The sequence below is a fragment of the Passer domesticus genome, chromosome 29, assembly GCF_036417665.1.
Source record: "Passer domesticus isolate bPasDom1 chromosome 29, bPasDom1.hap1, whole genome shotgun sequence".
NCBI lineage: Eukaryota > Metazoa > Chordata > Aves > Passeriformes > Passeridae > Passer > Passer domesticus.
The window spans coordinates 1,913,475-1,932,937 of NC_087502.1; the positions used below are offsets into that span (position 1 = coordinate 1,913,475).

Here is a 19,463-nt window from a genome sequence, read left to right on the forward strand (position 1 = left end):
ACCCGCAGAGCACAGCGCCTTTCCCAATTCCAGCCAGAGGATGCACTGACCAATTCCCTGGGAAAAACACATCCACTCTCCTGTGAAACTTTAAAAGTTTAATAAAGGAAGATAGGAGACAAAGACCACAGAGCAAAGATGTTATGGCCAGGAGCATCTTGGCACTCAGCCCAGAGCACCCCTGATATTTTGGAAACACTCTTTAGATACCATTTCCAATGCATCAGATTGTTCCATATTCATAAACAATTATGTTTAGTAAACTTCTCTGAAATCTAGTTTACATATTCCAAGAACTGTTTAGCATGGCTCCTCCTCGGGTCTGCATTTTAGAGCATGCAGATTCCTTGGCTGTGATTTTAGTCCATTTTTATCACAACCTTCACTATTGCACCTTGGTCCACACTGTCTTCAGACGGTGAGTGCTGATGGTTGGCATATCCGTAGCAGGTGTGCTCATCCTGTGTTCATTGGGTTTTATGCCATCCAAGCAGGCATTTTAACACAAGCATACACTTACATCACTATTTCTAAGTTTTAGTTAACAACAGAAATAAAAGCTATATAACAAAGTTACTTTAACACCACACATATAGAATCCATTTTTTTAATATTGTCGAAAAGCCAATATTATAATATGTATCTCTACCATTCCTCAGCGGTGGCTCCGCAGTTCCCGGGCAGAGCCGCAGCGCCCAGCGCTCCCCACTTCCACCCCACCTGCACCACCCGCTCGCATCCAGCGAGCCCCGGGAGCGGAATTTTGGCTCGGGGGGAAGGGGACGGCACGGACGGATCTGCACTGGGGGCCCCGAGCCCCCTGCCCATGGCTGGGGGCTGCTGGGGGTTTCTCCCCCTGCCCCAGAGCCGGCGCTGCTGCGGCCGTGGGGCAGAGCGGGTGCGGAAGGCGGGTCCGGGGCGGGAGCGGAGGAGAAGCGGGAGGAAGGGCAGGGAGAGGGGAAGGGGAGGAGCAGGAAGGCGAGGAGCACGAAGAGGAGCGGCCCGAGGAGGAGCAGCAGTGGCAGGAGCATTGCGGGGCTCCACGGCGAGCCCGCTGAGCCCGCAGCTCGGCTGGCCCCGGCAGCATCGCATTGCCCTGCGTGCCGCGGGTGAGCGCGGAGGGGAAGCTCGCCCCGAGCCGATCGCGGCAGCTCCGGGAGGGATTTTTGGGGGGCGAAAGGAGGGAGGTTGGAGGGGCTTGGGTCTGGCGGAATCCGGAGTCGCGTCCCAAATATATTTCGGTGTCGCTGGGAGCGGTATTTTTTCTTCCTATGACGAGGGGACATTTTTGGATGTGGCCGGAGTGCAGAGCTGAGCCGTGAATGGCCCGGGGGGATTTTGCGGGGCCCACGTGGCGCTCGGCCGGTGCCGGCGGGCGGGCCACGGGTTTGGGGATCCCCGGGAGAGGCGGGGATGAAAGGCGGGAGCCCCGGCGTGGGGAGAGGGGCGATAGCAGAGCTGGGGGAGCTCTGGCAGGCTGGAGGGGCGGTGGAGCCGGGAGATGAGTGGGGCCCGGGCCCCGAGCCTGAAAGTATTGTCGGGGAGCGGGGGAAGCGCTGAGTGCCTGGGGTGGGGGGATGCTGGAGAAGGGGACCCTGGGACACCTGGGAGCCGCGCTCGAATTGATATAAAATTTCAATAGCCAAACTGAATTTTATTTTTTATGTCTTTTATTTTAAAGCAAGCAAGCAAGCAGCGCTGGGTGGTCGGGGAGTCACCGCTCCACTCACGGCACACACCACTTACAAGTTCGGTAAAGTATATATACTGTTTTTAAGCCTACAAAGCATTTTCCAATGTGCTCGGTTAGTCCAAATCAGCAAATATCAATAAGCTGGGATACGCAATTTCATCATCTTTCCAGGTGGTCCTTGGCTTCCTGTCCTTCCTGTGGTCATCTGGAGGGAGGTGATTTACACTGGTGTCTGCTACCTGATTTTATCACGTTGTTGTAGGTAAAAAATTGATGCAGCCAATTTAATAAAAATAAAAACAGAATTTATTCACAACCAATATACAGTCCTGACAGCCAGCAATCAAGGAACAGCACCGACCCTGGGATCTGAGCTGGGTGAACACAGAGTCCGAGCTCCCCAGCAGCGAATCCCCAGTGCTCACAAAGAGAGCCTGGTAGAGCAGCTTAAATACAGTTTTTCTAGCCCCAGGCAGGGTCTCTTGTCTTCCATGTAGGACTCTCGTCTTTTTTCAGGTTTTCTCATATTCATGTCGTTTTATTTCTCCGTGCAAAAGTCTAACAAAGCTCGTCCAGGAATCCATGTATTTTCACTGCCGAGTTCCTGGAATATGTATTTCAGATGTAAGTTTCTGATGGCTCAGATTATCTAGGTCAGACATCTTCATGGGCCATCATGTCTGGGTGGCTCCTGGTTCATTCTAGAGAGAACACCCATCTCCTGTCTCAGCCAGTGTTTTTCATGTGTTAATTTGGATTCCTTTCCTCTGCTGCCAGCTGTGGTTTCCTCACTCTCTGTAGCAATCCCTTGTCTGGCTAGTGTTCCCTCATGACTTGTTTGATTAGAAATCATACTATATCCTATATAACACTCATACCATATCTGACAGAATACTCATAATGTATGAATTATCAATATACACATACACATATAGTCTCAATCAGCACGAATTGCCAAAATACACCTAACAATCCCTCCCCTTCTTCATAAACACATTAAGTTGTGCTGTTTTTCTAAAAATGTTCATGCGTACATCTTTCCAGCCTTTTAAAAATTTTCCCTTAGAACCCATGTGATTACCTTTAGCTACTTGGTGCTTATGTGAGTTTACTGTTAGGATGGAAATACATGGAGTATACTCTTCTACTTCATGATATTCTTTTCCTTCCCTGCTGATGCAAATTGTTGTAATCACCCTTTTGTTTTTGAAATCTTTGCATTATCGCATTTGAGAAGCTGCTCTGGAGCTAAACTCTCACTTTTCTAGGGCTATTTTTCTGCTGATATGAGCCTTCCACAAATCCAGCAGTTGGATTGTTCCACCCTCTTCTTCTTTATTTCTGACTCCTGTCGTCTTAACTCTTGAGCTACCTGCTTTATTTTGCTCTCTGGATCCACCCCATCTTTATTCTTCAAAGACAAAAAGTCCTATCATATTGCAGACAAGCCCTGTCATCATGATCTTCAAGAAGGTCAAGAATAACTGGCTCATTCTTGAGGGATAGCCTATTTTCATATTTCAAATTCTTTCTTACCCAGTATGTTTTTTTCTTATCACACACCTTTTCAGGCGATTATGATCATAACATAGTTTGTTAACTTGGAAATAAGCTACAAACTCCATTCTTCCCCCAGTCTACATGGTGTGATTACACGTATCACAAATAGGGATGGGTATCTGTTCGATATTCCTCTTATAAATTTTATGCATGAGTGTTTCTGACTTTTTGCTTTTTGCATATAACATATTATTTTTCCATTCTAGTCACATATACTGAGTAATATTTAAGGTACTGTACCCACTTTTCTTACCCTTGCTGCAGTCTGCTGGGGCTGGGTGTGCTGAAGTCTCTGTCTCTGCTTGTCCTCTCAGGACAATCTGCAAACATTGCCTGCACTCATTACCAGGACTCTGCCTCTCCATGCTGGGCAAATTTTCCAGGTGTGAACCAGCTGTGCTGCACATGGTTAGACTCAGGCCCATCTGGATCCCCATATTTGTATTCTTCTGCTTCTGCTTATGCCCACTGGGTTGCAGCCAGCAGCAAGGTCAGACCATCTTCTCAGCAGCAAGAATATTCTTCTGGGGTCCCATACCCGGACCAAGCCACATACTTTTTTAAAGATGCCCCATCTTGATAGTTGAACTGTATCAGTTCTGCAGGGCACTGTGTTCAATCTCTGGTACTCGATTGTTAGAATTTGAGCTTGCGAATTTACTTTTTCCCTCTGTCCTGTTCTGAAACAAGTGATGTCACTCCAGGGAATCCAATTCTATTATGCCTAATTCAGTAGTGGTTTCTAAGATACAGCTAGTCAGATACTGTTCTTCCTCTGTATCCCTTGTACATAAACCTCTTGGTCTATATCCAAGTGTGTGTAACCTAGACTTAGTGACAGCATTCGCATTTAAAATAGATGGATGTGCAACCAGTCACTGTGCAACTTACCTGATCTTTTTCAGTCATTTACTTGGCTTTTCTCTTTTAATTTGGTGCTTACTAAATATCCAACAGTTTTTGTCGTACTTTAACTTATTTTAATTTTACTTCCAATGTTTCTTATAACTTCAATCTAGTTTGTATCTTATATACCCAGTCTTTCCAGATTTTTCACTAATCACGTTACTTGTTTTATTATATTCTTTACAGTATCTTCTAACTATTCAATATACTTAAAACAACTTCAAGAATAATACTCATAGTTCCAAAGAAAAGATTTTACTTCTCGTAACAATCTGTTTTTACAACTTACAACCTTAGGTATTAACATGCATAAACACAGACTCATTTACTTATAAAACAAGAGGTGTTTTCCACACTTCAAAATTACTAGATGGACATTAATTATGATGGGATTCTTTTGATTTTTTGTGTAACCTTGTGGCAAATAATTTATCAAAGAATATTTTAAAAATTGAAAACATAGGAAAAGATTGGGAAGATTTCATCTCACTTGTGCAAGAGAAGTTAGTTTAAGAGCAGTTTAGTTGCTTAGCTTACAGTTTGGCAATTTACTAGGCCTACAGTGTCTATTGAACTTGTAAATTGAGTCGTTTAGGAGATAAAGGCCTGGATGTCTCTTTTGTGGTTCAAACAAAGGGCTCAGCTCTGCCTTTGGGAGTCTTTAATAGGGAGCTTATCTAGCTCCCAGAAGAAGTTTTAAGTTTTACAACATTTAATAAAAACATAGTAACTTGATGCAACTATAACTTTTCTCAGAGGATGACAGTATTGTTTCAGATCACACTACAGTTCTTAAACTTATAATTGCTTTGTCTTAAAAACACATCTAAACTTTTAAAACTTCCACCCAATGTAGCTTTTCTTAATTTCACACATTGAATGTGATGTTTTAAATCTTTCTTTTCTGTTTAAGCACAAATATATATATATATATATATTTTAACCAATATACTACTAGTTTACTTTAAAGCACTGTAATCATAATAAATACAGCACAAATTTAACACTTACAGACAGAGACTGGTTAAACACATATTTTATGCACATATCAATTATAAGCTACAAGACTCGTTTGGACTTCAAACATATAAATCTGGCTGATTTACTTTAGAGCTGCTAGTTCTGTTAAACTTTTGTCCAAACTTTTAAAACTGCATATAATTCACAGACTTGAGCAGACACTTAAGGATCTTGATCTTTACAATATTCTAAACGTCTTCTTAGCCTAGCCTTTTTGTGGTAACACAATAATTTACTTTCAACACTTCTGAAAACTTCTAAAACTTCTAAAACTTCTAAAATTTTTTTCAAAAACTTCTCAAGACTTTCAAAACTCCAAGCAAATTTCCAAAAATTTTTTAATCTGCAAAAGTGCATCAATCTTTCTCAACTAGTCTCTCTTAAAAACTTTTTTTCAAAGTTGTACACCATCTCTATAGGTATGCACATAATTAAGGAGATACACTTCAATACTACTTTCTTCTAGGAAAGAAATTTTGCTATTTTTCTCTAATAACACCTCTAGATCTTTTCTTAACACATTGAAACTTAGTTTAGAAATTGATAAGGTATTTATTCTTTTATATTTTGGTGTCTCTCTTAATTGCAACACTTTTAATAATAGGAACTTCAAATTCTTTTCCTTTTTCTATTTCTGTAGGGACTTTTCATGTTTCACATCTTCCTGGTATTTCTATAATACATGTTTTCTTTGCACTAAGATCAAAAGCTTTGCTAATGTGAGCCTCTTGAGATAATGTGAGCTGTATCTACTGGCACTTCTTCCTTCTCTCTTTTTCTTGAATTCAACTTATTAGGAGGAGCAGATGGTCTTACAGCCTCCTCCACAGGCTGGGCAAGGGAGGTAAATTGTCACAGGACTCCCAAGTCTTATTTTTGATTTTCAGCTTTAACCCTTGATTCTGACTCATCTTGTCCATTTTAACCTATTAGTAGTAAGTTTCTCATAAAGGAATTTTACTTTCTCACTATACCCTTCAATCCAGTGCTTGCAATACCTTAGAAGTTTCAGCAGCTGTCTGATTTCTCTTTTTGTCTGTGGGAGGGTAAAGCAACAATTCTTGCTACTCTTTCAGGGTCTAATTTATTTTTTCTTTTTATTAACCAATGTCCCAGATATTTAACTTCAGGTTCAGTAAACTGTAACTTAGATTTTGAAATTTTTAGGCCCTTATCTTTTAAGAAGTTTAATGATGTTATGGTACTTGCTTTTACATCTTTCTCTTTAGGATTAGCCACTAAGAGGTTATCTACATATTGTAATAATTTTGTCCCTTCTATTTGCACAAATTGATTTAATAATTGTTCAAGAGCCTGACCAAAAGGATTTGGTGAATCTACAAACTCTTGAGGCAAAGATGCCTACTTGAATTGCTGCTTTTTATTTGTCTTTGGGTCGCAGCATTTCTGTAAATTTTGATTGGGAATAATCTTGTACTAGCATAGTCCCATAATCTGGCATAGTCCCCTTCCTCTTTATTTTGCAAATTCTTACCACCCACGTGATGATGTAAAGCTTGGCAAGTCCATCTTTTTGAAGGTGCTAAACACAGGCTAGATTAGATGTTTTCTAATTTCCTCATTTCCCCCTATTTCTACGCAATAATGTATCATTAGTTCTTTGGATCTTATTTGTCTCTTGGGGCAGTTCTCTTAGTGTTCTAGCATCCACCTCAACGCACTATTTCTCGGAATTTCAGGTAGACTGTTCTCCTGTTCTTTTTCAGGTTTGCTCTGAGTATTTCCCTGAATCTTGCTCTTTTTTTGCTCCATTTCACAAGCTCTTCCTAAAGTTCCCTTAACGTACGTACCTTTTTCTGAGCTGAAAGGAATTCCTAGAAAAACTTTTTTACTGGTACTGTGTCTAAGTTCTGATCCCCTTTTGAAAAAATATTACCAGTCTACTAGACACACAGCGAACCGGTCTGTGGATTTTCGGCTGGTAATGAGCTCTTGTTCTTTTCTTTTACCTGGATTTCTTTTTCCCCCATGCTGGAGAACTTACCTTCCCCTTTCTGATCCTGCCCGTAATCGATCCCCCTAGCTCCCCGACTTTCAGGTTTTTTTGTCTGAAAATGATTTTTTGTCTGCTTCCCCCTCGACCGACCACTTTCCTCTCGGAAGAGTGGAACTGTGATCCTGGGGTCCACACTCGCTTCGTGACAGTGCCACGTCTCATGACTTCATGACTTGTTTGATTGGAAATCATACTATATCCTATATAACACTCATACCACATCTGACAGAATACTCAAAATGTACGAATTATCAATATACACATACACATATAGTCTCAATCAGCACAAATTACCAAAATATACGTAACAAAATGCATCAGGCTTTTTATTATACATAAGCATTTAGTTGCTTTGTTGTAATATCTCTTAGCTTTAGCACAAGTTCCTCTATTTTATTCTAAGCATCAGTTGTCTTGCTACTTCCTGTCTTTTACTCTACTATACTTCTTTTATTTTGATGCTTTATTTGGCCATTTGGTCAGAAAGTTTCAGAACCTTTCTTTGTGTCTATTTTGGGCACAGCAGATAGAAACATTTGCTGATTCCATTGCCAATTGACACAAATTGCAAAAACATTTTTCATAATCCTCCCCTTTATCTTATTGATTCATGTCTTTGCTTCAAATTGAGCTAATACTGTTTGAGTTTCAGTTTTATTTGGTTCTGCTTTGCCCTTGACTGTCATAAGGGAGTGAGTTTTTTCTCCTGTGGTTGTTATTTTAGGGTTTATGGGTATTGCTGAAATCTGCATTCCCTGGATCACTGAATGCATTAACCTAATAAAGCATAGAATCAAACATGGTATAAACAATAGGCCTAATGCAGAAGAAAGCAACATAAACCCCAATGTTTTCCACCAGGCACCTTCAAACAAATTATTCCGTGAATTGTCAGTTCATGTGGAATTCCATTATTGCACTGGAACACGTGCAACTTGTTTAATTTTGTCTACCAAATGTGTAACAGCCTCTCCATTATCATCAGTCTCTAAACAGCACTCAGATGTACTAAATTTTCCACAAAACTCCCTTTCTTCAGCTCATAAGTAATCTGGGGCTAGCCTATTCTGATATACTGCTGCTCTGGTCTGGCTTAGTTGTCTAGCTACAAGCTTCAATGCCTCTGATGTTTGGTTAAAAGCAATTTCTACACTGGCCTGTAATCTAATAATTTGGTTAAGCATATAAATAGGGGTTCTATAACCCCAGCTGCTGTGCTGAGCCCAGGAGGCAGGATCACAGTAATCTGTGATCCATTGGGAAGTCCATTCTTCATTTTTCCAGGTCTGTTTTCCTCCTATTTCAGTTTGTTTTCTTCTGCGCAGAGTTTCCTAAAGAGATTGTCCCAAATATTCACCTTTGCTCTTTGGTAGCAAAAAGAATGCAGGTTGTATAATTGCAATTGTACAGGTACCTCTCCACCTCTTTGATAATTCATCATATGCCCCTTTACCACATATCCAAAATAATCCATTTGAAGCTTTCCTATTTTCAGCCTTCTGCCCCAGATTTTCGCAATATCCCTTAAGATCTTTTACCTCCTCTAAAGGATTGGCATGTGTTGCACTTTCCCAGCAAACAGTTCCATTGGTACAATTGATGGAGCAATAACCTGTTGGTGGTTTTGGCCACCAGGTTGTAAAAGTGGAGTTGGTAGTATATATCAACTTGCAGGAGGTATGTCCTACATACGTAGTATAATTGTTTCCTTTCCTAAAAATACAAATTATGCCTACTACTTCATGAGTCAATATTTACCCCTGAGGTTGAATTTCATTAAATCTTTGTGTAGTGTTCCATAATATCAACTGATCCGGTCCAACCCCTTCTCCCCTCCACGGCCATTGCTCGGTTATTTGGGACCCCACCAACCCAACAGTTAGTCACATTTAATTCCTTAACTACTTTTTGCATCAGATCAATAAACAAATTTTTTTCCTAACATGGGGAGGTCCCAATCCCTGAGTCTTTTCTTAATATTTTATACAGGTCACTTCCTGCTCTTGTTCTTTTTGGTTTGAATTTCCCCTAAATTCTTTGTGACATTTTTCACTAACTCTTCCTTGAATTTATCTTGTATTCCCCCTTTATTTGAGTATCCCCACGTTCCGCCTTTGGGAAAAGAGAAGAATGGTTCTCCCTGGTGACAAAATTGATAGTTTCCAGGTGCCCATCCTCCCACTCCTGAATCTGTTGCTACCCAGTAACTCTTCTCTCCTGTTGTACAGGTTTCAGGTTGTCCTGGCCCATCACATCCTGCATTAATATGAGTGTGTGCTCGGGCCATGGTCCAGCCATACTTTACATTTTGGTAGCACTTCAAGCAGGGATTGGTTTCCCATTCCCTGGAAGACCCAACAGTACCAGAAGGCCCCAAGGTTTTATTGTCCCTCTTCCTCCTTGGCCTCCCGGGGTGCTCCCAGCAGTGAGGGGTACCATCTTTGCTGCAGCAAGGATATTCTTCAGGGGTTCCATGTGAGCTTTCCTGCATTCCGTGCCGTTTCTTAAATACTTCCCAGTTCTTTGCTTTGGCTGGCTTGGATCCGCAAGGGACTCAATTACGTTTGCAACGCTCAATCTTTTTAATGTTTGACTCACTTGATAGTCCCCCTCTTAATCCATATTTCCACAACATCTACCACTCATAAGAATCTAGTTTTAATGTTCCTTTCTCTAGTCTCTTTTATAAAAAATATATTCAGACAAAATCTGTTCAATGTGTTTACACTCTGGACACAACCCACTTGGAGGATTACCCCTGTGACAATGATAACACCACCTCTCCTTCCAATAGTTGCATTCAGTGCTTACAAAGGGATAGCAATTACAGTCCTTTTCAATACAGGTTATTTTATCTCCTGACATCTCTTGAGAATATGGCATCCCATATAACATCTTGTATGGGGAGATCCCATGCTCTGAGTTTGGCATTGTTCGAATATTTAACCACAGCAATGGTAAATACTCGGTAAATATTGGATTAATGCTTAATCCAAGATAGTTTTTTTTTAATCATTAGTTTTGCTAGGTGATGCTTTAGGGTCTGGTTCATTCTTTCAACTCTCCCCAAACTCTGAGGGTGCCAAGGGGTATAATATTCCCAAGAGATCCCTAGAGCTTTCATTACTTTTAACACTTTTGAGGTAAAGTGGGAACCCTGATCCAAATCAATCACTCTAATCATCCCAAATCGTGGAATTATTTCTTCTAAAATAATCTTTGTAACAAAATGTGCTGTTGTTTGTGTCACAGGGTAGATCTCCACACAATGAATTAATTGGTCCACTATTACTAACAACTACTTTTATCTTCCCATTTTCTGTAGTTTGGTAAAATCCACTTGTATCTTTTCAAAAGGCCTATAGGCAGTTTTTCTCCCTCCCCGCGAGGTCTGTCTAGATGTCTTCTTGTTAATTTTCTGGCAAATAATGCATCCTTGTGTCTTCTGTTTTGCTATATCAAATATTCTTATACACCCAAAAAACTTTAAAAAGTGGTCACTTAGTGCTCATGTTCCCCAATGAGTTCATGAATGTAACTTGAGAATTATTCTTTTAACATTACTTTTAGATACCATTTCTCTACCATCTGGTAAAAGCCACTTATGCCCTTCTAGCTTAGCCCCTAGTTTCTGCATCTCTTGTATTTCCTTTGAGATAGAGCATTTTTGATACTGATACTTTGTATCATCCTCACTGTTATTCCAGTTATTTAAAAAACACAGGTAAGCGTACTGCTGCCCTTTGTGCTTCTGCATCAGCCAAATTATTGCCATGAGTCCGATAATCCATTCCCCTCTGATGTCCTCTTACATGGACAGCAGCTATCACTGATGGACCTCTCAAAGCTTCTAATACTCTCACTCTTATTGGAATGATTGGCTTACTTATTTCTATCTTAATGGGTCCATTAATGCTTATTATACATAAGCATTTACTTGATTTGTTTTAATATCTCTTAGTTTCACCACATCTTTGTCTATTTTATTTCAAGCATTGGTTTTCTTGCTACCTCATCTCTTTCACTCTACTGTACTTCTTTTATTTTGCTGCTTTATTTGGCCATTTGGTCAGAAAGTTTCAAAACCTTTCTTAGTGTCTATTTTGGACACAGCAGATTGAAGCATTTTCTGATTCCATTGCCAATTGACACGAATCACAAAAACATTTGTCACAGAATCAGGGGAGGATGAGCACTGGGACCCCCAAAAGCCCCTCAGCATGGCTGAGCAGAACCTGGGAGCGGGGGGGATGCCCAGGACCCACGGGGCCCCAGCAGCTCTGAGAAGAGGGACCCCCATAACCCCAAAGTAAGGACACTGGAAGCAGGGAACTCCTAGGAAGTGGTTTTGGACTTAGTGAATTTTGGAGGTATTTCTGGCCACCAGCCACCCAGTGACTTCTAGAGATGGACTTGGAGAGCAGGACCTTCAAAGCTAATGTCCTGGTTTAGGACAATTTTGGGAGAAAACCTCTAAAGGTCTTTCCTCTAGAAGACCAATTTCAAGTGGCTCCTCCCCCAACTGGTTCTGGAAAAATATTTCCTTTGAGAAAAGTGGAAAACACTGTTTATTTAACAGGCAAAGCACTCACCAGCCCAAGAAACGAGCAGTATTAAGCAATAAAACCTCTTGCTGCTCCAGAAGAGATGACCAACTCACAAAGCCCCTCCATGGGCTGTAGCTCAGCTCACTCAGTCTCTTATCAGTCCCTCTGGTGCTGGAAATGCCGCGGCCCAGCCCCGGTGGGGCACAGGTGTGAGCTCCTGGTGCTCTTGTGAGTGCTCAGTCCAGAGCAGGTTTAGACAGGTCCAAAGACAAGGAAAGCAAAAAACCACAGTCCAGGGGGAACTTCTCTGCCTCAGCAACCTCGAACTAACTAAAAGCAAAAGGAGAGCTCTGTCCTGCTGTCTGTCCATCCGCAGACAACAGAGGAGCAGGAATGTGGAGGTTCTGAAATGAGAGAGGTTCTGAAAACAAACTCCATGTTTCTTCTTCCTCTTTGCTCTCAGAACCAGCCTTAATGATACAAAACTTATTTCAGAGGAATGGGGATGCGAGCATCATAAAGTCACTCCTGAGACCCCTAAACCCCACTCAGCCTGTCTAAGCAGGACCTGGGAGAGGGAGGATGTCCAGGACCCATGGGCCCCTCAGCAGCTCTGAGAATAGGGACCCCCATAACCCCAAAGTAAGGACGCTGGAAACAGGGAACTCCTGGGAGAGGTTTTCGACTCCTTCTTGATTTTTGGAGGTATTTCTGGCCACCAGACACCCGGTGACTTCTAGAGATGGAACTGGCCAGCGGGACCTTCAAAACCAATGCACTCACATCTTGTTTTTCTCCCAAATTAGGATTTCCCATTCCCAGACCTTATCTGGATAGAGGAGAAGGCTGCGAGGAAGCAGAATATGCTCCAGAACACTGAGGCAGGTGAGGAGGAAGTCAGTGCCCCTTTCCCCCTCTCTCCTGCTCCATCTCCCAGCTCAGCACTGCCCCTGGCTGCAGGACAACCCTGCTGCCAACGCTGTCCTGCTGGGGATGGACTGGGGGGATCTCTTTCTCCTTCCCTCTGGCACAGAGGCAAATCCCATCCTCTCCTTGTCCTTCCTCCCGCAGACAAGGAGCTGAAGATGGAGAGCAGGGAGGACAAATCCCCACGGCAGAACCTCATGGACGAGGCCGTTTTGAGCGGCTCCACAGCACGGGAACCTAATGGGGCTGAAAAGCCTCGGAGATCCCTCAGGAGGAGGGGCTCCAAACCCAGCCCAGGATATGCTGAGGGAGAAAGACCCAGCCTGTGCCAGGAAGGCAGCCAGAGATCTGGCCAGAGCTCTGAGGTGGTGGTCAATGAGCAGCTTAATGATGGCAAGAAGCCCCACCAGTGCTTGGAATGTGGGAAGAGTTTTCCCGCGAGCTCCCACCTGATCATCCACCAGAGGATCCACACCGGGGAACGGCCCTACGAGTGTGGGGAATGTGGGAAGAGCTTCAGGATCAGCCACCAACTCACTGCCCACCAGAGGATCCACACTGGGGAACGGCCCTACGAGTGTGGGGAATGTGGGAAGAGCTTCAGGATCAGCCACCAACTCACTGCCCACCAGAGAATCCACACGGGGGAACGGCCCTACGAGTGTGGGGAATGTGGGAAGAGGTTCCAGACCAGCTCCCACCTGATCACCCACCGAAGGATCCACACTGGGGAATGGCCCCACGAGTGTGGGGAATGTGGACAGAGGTTCAGGATCAGCTCCCACCTGATCGCCCACCAGAGGATCCACACCGGGGAACGGCCCCACAAGTGTGAGGAATGTGGGAAGAGCTTCAGGATCAGCTCCCACCTGATCGTCCACCAGACGACCCACACCAGTGAACGGCCCTATAAATGTGGAGAATGTGGGAAAGGCTTCAGGAGGAGCTCCAGCCTGAAACTCCACCAGATGACCCACACTGGGATACGCCCCTATGTGTGTGGGGAATGTGGGAAGGGCTTCCGTGACAGCTCTCGCCTGATCATCCACCAGACAATGCACACTGGGGAATGCCCCTACACGTGCTCAGAATGTGGGAAGAGCTTCATTGAGAACTCCAGCCTGATTATGCACCAGAGGATCCACACTGGGGAGAGGCCCTACGAGTGCGGGGAATGTGGGAAAAGCTTCATCCAGAGCTGCCATCTGATTCTCCACCAGAGGATCCACACTGGGGAGAGGCCCTGTAAGTGCAGGGAATGTGGGAAAAGCTTCACTGCGCCCTCCGCCCTGATTGCCCACCAGAGGATCCACACTGGGGAGAGGCCCTACAAGTGCGGGGAATGTGGGAAAAGCTTCAGCCAGAGCTCCAGCCTGACTGTCCACCAGAGGATCCACACCGGGAAGAAGCACTATGAGTGTCCTGAGTGTGGGGAGAGGTTTCAGAGCAGATACCGTCTCCTCAAGCATCAGCAGATTCACACAGAATAGAGGCCCTTCCGCTGCCCCGAGTGCAGGAGGGGCTTTAAGAAAAACTCCACCCTCATCACCCACCAGCGGATCCACGCTGGGGAGAGGCCCTAAGAGTGTCCCAAGTGTGGCAAGCGCTTCTCCCAGAACTCTACTATGACCCAGCACCAAGGGAGGCAGCAGTAAGGGAAGCCCTACAAGTGCCCCGTGTGCAGGAAGAGCTTTGAGCGCTGCTCCAACTCCATCCCCCACTGGAGGACCCCCATTGGATGGTCCACGATGACCCTCGTTTGGCAGAGACTTGGTGATCCATGGTCCCTTTGATCCATGTTAGGAAGAAACCTGGCTGGTGGTCTCCACATCTTCCTGGCTCCTCTTGGACACTTGGGCAGCAGGAGAAAAATCCATTGGGATGCAAACCGACATCAGAATTTCATAGGGGACCGTACAGTTTTTTTACTTTCGACCCCAAAAATATCTCACTTTTGCATCCAATCATTTCTTCAGGTGGCATCAAGGAATACTCCATGGTGTTAGAGGTCTTTTCCAACCTAAATCATTCTATGATTCTAATTCTCCCTGGCCTAGAGACATCTTCCACAGCCAAATGGTGATGGACTGGGGCACAAAAACAGGATTTTTGAGAAAATGGAGTGGAAATTCCTCTAGAAAAGATCCTTTCTACCCACCCAGGCACATGGATACTCAGCCAGCATGTACACGTAAATCCTTTTATTTTGGCCTTGATTTTCCTTCATATTTCTTTATCCCTTCACCCACCATTGGGGTAAAAATAAAGACATTTAACTAAGTCACGGATGGTGACATTGGGGAATATGGTGGGGATGGGGCTGGGGACATGGACAAGGACATGGGTGCAGACATGGCTGTGGATGGCGATATTGTGCATGGGGGGGGTGTCACAGGTATGGATGGTGACATGGGGCCATATGGCCATGGATGAGGACATGGGGGATGTGGCCATGGGTGGTGACAAGTGGCTTAGGGGACATGTCCATGGGTTGACATGTCCATGCCATGAGGTGTCCCATGACCAAGGACAGCATATCCCCACCACCACCACGATACTGTCCCCTTCATGCTCCCGTTTATTCCCTGCTCTTTCCCTGGCTGTGACACCTCCCTTGCAGGATGTCCCCGTGTCCAGGTGACCCGTGTCCATCAGCTACTCCCAGTGGCTCCAGCAGCAGCCAGAGCCCATCCTCAGCACGCAGGATCAGCTCGGGCTTGCGGCGCGGGGGTGGCCTCGCCGTGTCCCTCTGCAGTGAAAACCGGGACAGTGACAGTGCCACTGCCACCTTCATCTCAGCCATGGCAAAGCTCTGCCCGATGCAGTTCCTGCCACCACATCCCCACTGTCAGTGTCACCCCACTGTGAACCCAGCCAGAGACGGAGGTGGCACCTGGGGACACTCCTGTCCCCAGTCCACCACTTACCTGGGGCCAGCAGAGAAGGGGATGAAGGACAACCGGGACCATCTCTTGCTGTTCTCTGGGCTGAACCTCAGAGGGTTGAACACCTGGGGTGACACCAGCACAGTCACACCGAGGGGACACAGCTGTCACCATCATGGTGACAAGGACACCTCATAGGGTGGCCCTACCTCAGGCTCAGGCCAGAGGTCTGGGTTGTGGTGGGTCCTGTAGATGCTCATCCGGCAGATGACTCCTGGTGGGATGGGAATGGCCACTTTAGGGACAGCAGATGAGGGTGGCTGGTGACACTGGGGACACCTTGGCCATGCTATACCCTTGGGGTGGCACAGCCATCACGCAGGGGGATGTCCTCAGTGCAGCACTGGGACACAGCAGTGACAGGAGGGTGCAGCCGCAGGCTGTTCTTGATGCACATGGTGGTGAAGGGCAGCTGGGACAGGTCCTCCCTGGGGACAAAGTGGGGGTGGCATCGTGTCCCCAAGCCACATGACCTGGGGTGGCCCTGGGGACATCTCACCATTCAATGTCCGCAGTGTCCCGGCCAGCCAGGAGCTCCTGGACCTCCTGGCGGCATCGCTCCTGGTGCTCAGGGTGGCCAGCCAGGTTGTAGAAGAGCCATGCCAGGCCACTGGCCGTGGTGTCATGACCTGTGGGGACATTGGGTGAGTGAGGGGACACTGGAGTGGCTCCTCCCCAGTGGCGCCTGGGAGCTCGTGCTCACCCTGAAACATGAAGGTGTCAGCCTCAGCCGCGATGTCCTCGTCCGACAGGGTGTGGCTGTTCTCGTCCTGCGGGGGTGAGATGAGCCAGGGGCCACCTGGGGCCACCGGTCTACGGCCAAATCCCATCCATGGCCACCACTCTTCCCCAATGGCCACCACCCTACAGGCACCACCATCCCACTGGCCATCAGCTCTATGGTCAATGCTGCCCATGGCCACCACTGTTCCCCTGTGGCCACCAGTCTATGCCCCAGCCCACCATGGCCACCAGCATCCTCCTTGCCTCTATGGCCAACCCTTCCATGGCACCACCATCCCCTAGACCACCATCCCACCATGGCCACCACCCTATGGTCACCATCATCTCCCCATGGCCACAGCCACCTTCTTGTGCACTTCCATGTCTCCATGGCCACCATCATCCCCCATCCCCTCATGGCCACCAAAGGACGAGGGTTGGGGGACAACCAGAGGCTGGACATGGTGACACTGTTGGGTGGCCTTGGGGAACCTCAAGGACAGGTTGGTGGCCACTGTGGGGTGGCATTTGGCCTGGCCATGCTGACACCTCTGGGACCTGTGGACTTGGGTTGGTGGCCACTGCCTGGGCACTGCCAGGTCTCTGTGCCAGGTACGGTGACACCCATGGGTGGCCCTGGGGATCTGTCTGATGTCCCATGTCCTACCTGAGGCACTGAGGAGTGGCCGGAGGGTGCTGGGGTGGAAGAGGCACAGGACAGGCAGCCAGGGAAGTCCCCACCAGAGGCAGCCATGAGGGTACTGGGCCACCAAGGTGTCCACCTGCAGTAGGGCTTCCTCCGTGCTCTGGCCCTGGGGAGAACAGGACATGTGTGTCACTGGGGGCACAGATAGGCTTGGGGACGTGTGTCCTCAGGATACTGCCAGCCTTGGGGACATGTGTGATTGTCCCCACTGTCCCCCTGGCAGGTGGCACCACTCTGTCCTCACCATCCCAAGTGCCACCACCCCATTCCTTCTGTCCCCTCACAGGTGCCACCACCCAATTGTTCCTTTGCTGGTGCCTCCACCCCTGTCCCCGCTGTCCCCGCAGGTGCCACCCACTGTGCCCTCACCATGCCGGTGTGTCCCAGCAACCAATTGCAGCAGGATGGGATGGGGAACTTGTTCAGCTGGCGAAAAGTGGCCCGGAATCGGGTGACAGCCACCAGCACATCCTGGAGCCACCGCAGCAGCAGGGCCACCACAAAGGTGCCCAGGGCCACCGCGCCCAGGGAACCTAGTGCCATGGCCACCGCCATGGAACCGCTCCTGGGGACAGGCTGGGGACAGGGCAAGGGGTGGGCATGGGTGGTGTCACCACGGGGTCACATGGCGCCGCGCTGGGTGTCACCGGATCCGCCTTTTGTCGTAATGCGCGTTCTGGTGGCAGCGTCCTCTGACACGTCCTGATGGCATCTTGTGCTGACATGTCCTGGTCCTGCGTCCCCACATGTGTATCCTGGTGGCATCGTGTTCCCCCCTCCATGTGTCCCTGTCTCTCCTTCCCTCTGTGTATCACCATCCCCCACCTGTGTGTCCCTATCTCTCTGCACCTGTCCCTGTCCACTTTCCCCGTCGTCGTGTGTTCCTGTCCCGTCCTAGTGTCCCCGTTCCAATCTCCCCCATGTGACCCCGTTCCCTTCCATGTGTCCCTGTCCCCTCTGAGTGTCCTCATCCCCATCTCCCCCGTGTGACCCTGTTCCTTTCCGTGTGTCCCTGTCCCTCTCTCTATGTCCCCTGCCTCCTGCCCCTGGTGGGACCAAAGTCCCCGAGGTCCTGGGGCCGTGTCCTGTGGGATATTCACATGTCCCACAGCATGTCCCCGTGTCCCATCGGATGTTCCCGTGGCTGTTCCTTGCACTGAGCTTCTGCCCTGTGCCAGCACAGAGAGGGACACCCCATGACACCGCACTGCACCCCACGGCACTTTGACCTCTGGTTTTGTCTTTTCTCCTTGGTTTGGTGGGCACCTGTGTCACAATCCTCTGGTACAAGCGGAGGTCGTGATGGTTCATTAACTGATCTCAGAGTGCAAAATCAACACAGAGGGGATTTCAGTATTGATCAAAACAAATGCACCTTTTATTGACTGCCCACAGCAAATGCCATAGAAGGGTTAGAAAAGAGATAAAAGATAAAGACAGAGAGAGAGAGACAAACAGAGGGTATAGCTACCAAACATAGAGACAAAATCTTCGTGGTCCAGGTTGATGGAAATTCACCTTGTGATGTCAGGGAGAATCTCAATGTCCTGGTTAACTCAGGTATTGTATTTGTGTTTCCCCCAGACAAGGAAGGAATGATGAATCTGACTCCATGTTCTCAGAAGGCAATTGATTATTTTATGATACTATATTATATTAAAAGAATGCTATACTAAACTATACTACAGAATACAGAAAGGATAATTACAGAAGGCTAAAAGCATAATAATGAAACTTGTGACTCCCTCCAGAGTCTGCCACAGCTTGGCCCTGATTGGCCAATAAGTCAAAACAATCAGAGCAAAAACCAATGAAACAATCCCCTGTTGGTAAACAATCTCCAACCACATTCCACATGAGCAAAACAGGAGAAGCAAATCAGATAATCATTGCTTTCATTTTTCTCTGAGATTTCTCAGCTTCCCTGGAGAAAAATCCTGGGCAAAGAGATTTTTCAGAAAATGTGAATGTGACACTCAGGGGTCTATTATAGTCCTTTGCCAAGGGGGGGAACAGGTAATTCTCTTGAAATTGCTGAGGGGGAACAGGTACAATGAAGAGTAAGTCTGTTGAAACCATCAAGGGGGAACAGATCATGTTCTCAGCAGTGAGTGAGAGTCATTGTTTTCTTGACCCAACAACCACACCTGGCACATCTCGCTTCAGTTTGGTCAGCCCCTCCCCATTATAGAATCGTAGGGGTCTCAGTCACAGCCCTTGGGAGGGGAGGCTGCAATCTCTGTCTGTCATGGTGGTAGAAAAGCAGATGAAGGGTTTTCCGTGAGGGACCACCAACGTTACTCCTGAAAGTTCATTTGGCCAAGAGGTGGGGAAATTCATGGGCTATTGCCAAGAAGCAGGTGCAAGCATATGGGGTGAGTCGCTCCTTTGCCAGCCCCCTGCTAGAAGCAGTCACTGT

General features: G+C 46.7%; 2 protein-coding genes across 2 annotated transcripts; one reads left to right on the top strand and one right to left on the bottom strand.

Moving 5' to 3' along the window:
• The first annotated feature begins 955 nt into the window (after positions 1-955).
• LOC135287365 (zinc finger protein 664-like) lies at positions 956-14,943 on the top strand. Its single transcript, XM_064400724.1, has 4 exons — positions 956-1,109; positions 1,682-1,753; positions 12,550-12,628; positions 12,815-14,943. The coding sequence occupies exons 3-4, from the start codon at positions 12,607-12,609 to the stop codon at positions 14,158-14,160; spliced, it is 1,368 nt and encodes a 455-aa protein (XP_064256794.1). The 5' UTR covers positions 956-1,109; positions 1,682-1,753; positions 12,550-12,606; the 3' UTR covers positions 14,161-14,943.
• A 115-nt stretch (positions 14,944-15,058) lies between these two features.
• Positions 15,059-17,599, bottom strand: LOC135287270 (cytochrome P450 4F3-like). The gene is made up of 8 exons (XM_064400623.1): positions 17,414-17,599; positions 17,006-17,150; positions 16,319-16,414; positions 16,115-16,244; positions 15,925-16,043; positions 15,765-15,850; positions 15,598-15,680; positions 15,059-15,498 (listed from the first exon to the last, which is right to left on the bottom strand). The coding sequence occupies exons 1-8, from the start codon at positions 17,597-17,599 to the stop codon at positions 15,249-15,251; spliced, it is 1,095 nt and encodes a 364-aa protein (XP_064256693.1). The 3' UTR covers positions 15,059-15,248.
• Positions 17,600-19,463: the final 1,864 nt, after the last annotated feature.

Bases quoted from the DNA above. Each gene is read 5' to 3' on its own strand.
- LOC135287365 (XM_064400724.1), top strand. From the start codon at position 12,607: ATGCTCCAGAACACTGAGGCAG. The intron at 12,629-12,814 runs GTGAGGAGGAAG...TTCCTCCCGCAG, and splicing joins GCTCCAGAACACTGAGGCAG to ACAAGGAGCTGAAGATGGAG.
- LOC135287270 (XM_064400623.1), bottom strand. From the start codon at position 17,599: ATGGCGGTGGCCATGGCACTAGGTTCCCTGGGCGCGGTGGCCCTGGGC. The intron at 16,044-16,114 runs GTGAGATGTCCC...CTTTGTCCCCAG, and splicing joins GACACTGCGGACATTGAATG to GGAGGACCTGTCCCAGCTGC. The intron at 15,681-15,764 runs GTAGGGCCACCC...GTGTCACCCCAG, and splicing joins ACCTCTGGCCTGAGCCTGAG to GTGTTCAACCCTCTGAGGTT.